Source organism: Crocodylus porosus, unplaced genomic scaffold (assembly GCF_001723895.1).
Source record: "Crocodylus porosus isolate Cpor-Errol unplaced genomic scaffold, CroPor_comp1, whole genome shotgun sequence".
NCBI classification, from domain to species: Eukaryota; Metazoa; Chordata; order Crocodylia; family Crocodylidae; genus Crocodylus; species Crocodylus porosus.
The window spans coordinates 4362124-4366936 of record NW_017728933.1 but is presented as its reverse complement, the minus strand read 5'-3'; the positions used below and the strand labels follow the sequence as shown (position 1 = coordinate 4366936).

General features: G+C 64.0%; 1 protein-coding gene across 1 annotated transcript; it reads left to right on the top strand.

The window, feature by feature from the left end:
- The first annotated feature begins 6 nt into the window (after positions 1 to 6).
- Positions 7 to 4807, top strand: GPAT4 (glycerol-3-phosphate acyltransferase 4). The gene is made up of 12 exons (XM_019546059.1): positions 7 to 258; positions 1620 to 1689; positions 1847 to 2144; positions 2394 to 2468; positions 2866 to 2955; positions 3062 to 3155; positions 3473 to 3588; positions 3671 to 3726; positions 3905 to 3990; positions 4261 to 4389; positions 4477 to 4556; positions 4678 to 4807. Exons 1-12 carry the CDS (start codon positions 94 to 96, stop codon positions 4784 to 4786), a joined length of 1368 nt encoding a protein of 455 aa, XP_019401604.1. The 5' UTR covers positions 7 to 93; the 3' UTR covers positions 4787 to 4807.
- Positions 4808 to 4813: the final 6 nt, after the last annotated feature.

The window sequence follows — 4813 nt, the reverse complement described above, 5'->3', positions numbered from 1 at the left end:
GCTGTTGGCGAGCAACGGCAGGGCAGGCTGAGCGCCGCGGGCAGCCCCTCGCCCCGGGCCCTTGGGGCGCCGGCCTTGCCCGGACCCTCCGCCATGTTCCTGCTGCTCCCCTTTGACAGCCTGGTGGCTAACCTGCTCGGCATCTCCCTCACTGTTCTCTTCACGCTGCTCCTCGTCTTCATCATCGTGCCCGCCATTTTCGGGGTCTCCTTTGGCATCCGCAGGCTGTACATGAAAACGCTCTTGAAGATCTTCCAGGTGAGTCCGGCAGGGCAGGCGGTGCGGGCCAGGAAGGGGAGAGCGGCTGGGAGATCTCGCTCACCGAGCACATGGCACGCAGCGGAGCCGAGCTTGCAGCGCACCGAAACGCGTGCTGCATCCAGCAGGCAGAGCATGGTCAAGTCCGGACCCGGAGGGGTTAATGCCCCGTGTCTGGCAGAGCCCAGGAGAGCCGTGACGCTCCAGGGAGCAGGGCACAGGGGAGGAGCAAGGGCTGGCATCGGCTTAGGCACAGGGGAGCGGAAGCAGCTGATTTCCAGCGCAGGTTTGGGTGACAACTCAGGGGCATCGTGGCCAGGGCTCTCTGCCCTGCAGGCTCCTGTATCCCCAGGTCTCTGCATCATAGGCTTATGAAAAACAAGGGTTGCAAGGAACCTCAGGAGGTCACCTAGCCCCGCAGCATGCCTGCCTGGGGGTCGCCGGGTGCCCTCTGGACCCACAGCTGCTGCGGAGCCCAGCTGCCCTGGCCGCGGCTCTTGGCACAGAGAGGCCAAGTGGAATTTTCCAGCCCGGGCCACGCTGTTCTCTGCCTGCCCTTGGCCGGGGAGGATTGCCAGGGCTGCCTGACAGCCAGGGCTGGCTGCGGAGACGAGTCCCAGGCAGGCCAGGGACTGCTGTGCCCCCGCGTTACCCAGGAGTGGAAAGGGAATAGGAACATGGCGGTCACAAGTGTCTAGAGAGCTCTTCTGGCGTTCTCCCAAGCCTGCCTGTGTGGGAACAACTGCTGACAGGGTCGGGTCAGGTCAGCAGTGGTGCCAATTGCAGATTTTGCCCAGCTGTGCTGCGACACAGGGTAGGAGAGTGGGATACCTGCCCCCCAAGGGGTAGTGCCTCCCCTAAGTCCAGGCAGGGGCTTGGGCAACCGGCTGAGTCATGTGTGTGGGATCCTTTTTGGGCAGAATTGCCAGGTCTGTTCTGAGGGTGGGTGCAGGACCTGTTGGTCATGCAATGAGAGCAGGCCACGCGGCTGAACTCTATCGCGCGTCCTTGAGGAGCGGTGGAAGGGAGACATTCCTGGGAATAGGAGGCAATCTGGGCACCGCGGCCGGAGCTGCTGGCAGACAGCTGCCCATTGCTGCTGCCTGCAAGCGCACGGGGCAAGGGGAGCAGCTGCTGACTTTGTTGGAGGAGGGTCCCGGCATGCACCCGGCTGCTTCGTCAGCGACCTTGAAACACAGCATGGAAAAAATGAGAATTGGAAATTTGGGCTGGGCAGTCACCTGCTCTGCCAGGCACTGAATGAGCCCGTCTCTGCATCCCCTGCCTGTACCCAGGAAGAGGGACGCGGGGAGGCAGAGCTGCGGGCCCCAGGTACTGCTCACCCCGCCTCTCTCTTGCAGTGGGCAACACTACGGATAGAGCGCGGCGCCAAGGAGAAGAACCACCCCGTGTACAAGCCCTACGCCAATGGTGAGGGCTTGCAGTGCGCATCCCCATGTTCTGGAGTCTGTACACAGGCGTGGCACTCCCCTCTCAGGGTTGGGGTCTGGAAGGGGAGCAGGGGAGAGGAGGGCAGCAGGGGAACTCTGGGGCCAGGCCCATTACCGAGGTGTATGCCGCGTTGCAGGCATCATTGCAAAGGAGCCCATGTCCCTGGAGGAAGAGATCAAGGAGATCCGCCGCAGCGGGAGCAGCAAGACCCTGGATGCACCCGAGTTCGAGCTCTCCGACATCTTCTACTTCTGCCGCAAGGGCATCGAGACCATCATGGACGACGAGGTGACCAAACGGTTCTCGGCCGAGGAGCTGGAGTCCTGGAACCTGCTCAGCCGAACCAACTACAACTTCCAATACATCAGTTTGCGCCTCACCGTGCTGTGGGGACTGGGCGTGCTCATACGCTACTGCTTCCTTCTGCCGCTCAGGTGAGCCATGGCCCAGAGCCCGCCTGCCCAGGCTCACCAGGACAGGTGCAGCCCCAGCCCCAGCCGGGGCCTGGGGGAGTCTGTGCTCTGCCTTTGGCTCTGGCAGAGGGAGCTGCAGAGTTAGTGTGGTGGGGGCCAGGGGATTTCCAGCTGCCTCTTGGCAGCTTTAAGGAGCAGCGTTCCCGGAAAAGCGTTCCCACACAGGAGGGCCAGGCACCAGGGCCACGCTAACCTCCTCTCTCTCTGCAGGATAGCCCTGGCCTTTACCGGCGTCAGCCTGCTGGTGATCGGCACCTCAGTGGTGGGACTCCTGCCCAACGGATGGTGAGCTGATTGAGTGCAGCTCACTAGGGTGCTGGCTGTCTGCAAGCGAGGGCTGTGGTCCCTGGTGTCTCTGGCCTCGGCCACAGGAGCTTTTATGAACAGAGCACGAGTGGTCCAGCAGTGCTCACAGCCCTGGGCTCCAGAAGCAGCAAGGCACTCAGCCAGCTTGGACATGTGAAGCGTGGTGGCCTCCACTGCCTGCCCCGACTGGTGTGCGGGAGGAGTCACAGTGGAGCAGTGGGAGCCCCTTCCGGCTGGCACCAGATGTGTCTGTCAGGCGAGGGGGAGCTCTCAGCCCCTCTTCCTTGGGGTTGGGGGCCATCAGTGCCACTGGCCACAGCCCAGTCCATGCGCCACATCCGCATTGTGCTCCTGAGTGCCCATGTCCTCCCTCCAGGTGCAAGGAGTTCCTGAGCAAGCACGTTCACCTGATGTGCTACCGGATCTGCGTGCGCGCCCTCACCGCCATCATCACCTACCATGACCAGTAAGGAGCCTGCACCAGCCGCAGCCCCAGGTCCTACCATGCTGCCACCTTCGGCAGGCTCGCTCCTCTTTGCTCTTCCCCATCTGTGCTCTTGTGCTCCCCGTAGAGAGAACAGGCCGCGGAACGGAGGCATCTGCGTGGCCAACCACACCTCCCCAATCGATGTAATCATCCTGGCCAGTGATGGCTACTATGCTATGGTAAGGGTGGCTCCAACTTCAGCTTCCTTCCATCACACAGGATCCTTTTCCACAGTGCCAGGCCTGGGCCTGTGCCCCAGGCCCCTCTTGCCTGGGTGATTCAGCTGCTCCATGCTCCCCAGCCACAGACACCTGTGCTGCCTTGGCCCTGGGCTTGCCAGGGAGCCAAGCTTGGGGCTCACAGGCCACGTGCTTGGGCGGTGCCGTGCATCCCAGTTGCAGTTGCGAGCGGGTCAGACAGGGGGGCGGCCTGGCACTGCAGCCGTAGAGCCGGGTAGCCAGTACACGACCTGCGTCCTCTTCCTGGGCGAGCACAGGTGGGCCAGATCCACGGAGGGCTCATGGGTGTGATCCAGCGGGCTGTGGTGAAGGCCTGTCCCCATGTCTGGTTCGAACGCTCAGAGGTCAAGGATCGCCACCTGGTGGCTAAAAGGTAGGGCTGCAGGCAGGCGTGGGGCGGGAGGCCCTAGTGGAGGCCCGGGCAGGAGGTGACCGGTGCCCACTCTTGCTGGCAGGCTGACGGAGCACGTCCAAGACAAGAGCAAGCTGCCCATCCTCATCTTTCCAGAAGGTGAGCACTGAGGCCTGGGCAGTGTGATCCAGGCGGGGCAGGCCAGATCCCCATCCCGCAGCGCAGGGCTGTCAGGTGGCACAGTGCTTCCTGCCTGCTCCCTGTCCAGTCCCGCCAGGCCCAGCTGGCTCAGCACGCATCTGTGAGAAAAGCTAAGAGCCGGCACTTGTCTTCACAGGGACCTGCATCAACAACACATCTGTGATGATGTTCAAGAAAGGAAGCTTTGAAATAGGAGCCACCGTGTACCCTGTCGCCATCAAGGTGAGAACACTGCCCTCTGCCTGGAGAGGAGTGCCCCAAGCATGCTGGCTTGGGGCCTCCCCCCCCCCGCCTGGGTGCTGCAGGAGGCAGGGGACCCAGCAGCTGTGGCCCATTCTGGATCCCCTGTGCTCTCAGCTCTGTCCTGCATGGTAGGAGCAGATCGTGCATGCCTGGGGGTGCCCGCACCTGTGCCCGGATGGAGGGGGAGCCTGGGGTGCAGCCCTGCTGGGGACACGGGCCTGGAGTCACAGGCTCTGTGCCCCCCCGTAGTACGACCCGCAGTTCGGAGACGCCTTCTGGAACAGCAGCAAGTACGGGATGGTGACCTACTTGCTGAGGATGATGACCAGCTGGGCCATCGTCTGCAGCGTCTGGTACCTTCCCCCCATGACCCGGCAGGTGAGTGCCCAGCCCCCCCCGTGCGCCTGTGCAGGCGAGCTGCCCGCCCCCCGGGCCCCGGCGCTCAGCCGCTTTGCCCTCCCGCAGCCCGACGAGGACGCCGTCCAGTTTGCCAACCGGGTGAAGTCGGCCATTGCCAGGCAAGGGGGCCTGGTGGATCTGCTCTGGTGAGTCAGAGCCGGAGCCCGAGCCTCCTCTGATGGAGGGCTCCCGGCTGCAACGGCCGCCCCCGCGGACCGGCCGAGGCCGCCGGGCGCTGCGGCCGCCTGACGGCATCTCTCCCCCCAGGGACGGGGGCCTCAAAAGGGAGAAGGTGAAGGACGCCTTCAAGGAGGAGCAGCAGAAGCTGTACAGCAAGATGATTGCGGGCAGCCACGAGGACCGGAGCCGCTCCTGAGCCCCGCGGGCCGGGCCCCGCCGTCGG

What these genes read in the sequence shown, in the direction of transcription:
- GPAT4 (XM_019546059.1), top strand. Translation starts at nt 94, where the DNA reads ATGTTCCTGCTGCTCCCCTTTGACAGCCTGGTGGCTAACCTGCTCGGC. An exon ending in CGCTCTTGAAGATCTTCCAG is followed by an intron (nt 259 to 1,619) that starts GTGAGTCCGGCA and finishes TCTCTCTTGCAG; the next exon opens with TGGGCAACACTACGGATAGA. An exon ending in GGCCTGGTGGATCTGCTCTG is followed by an intron (nt 4,557 to 4,677) that starts GTGAGTCAGAGC and finishes CTCTCCCCCCAG; the next exon opens with GGACGGGGGCCTCAAAAGGG.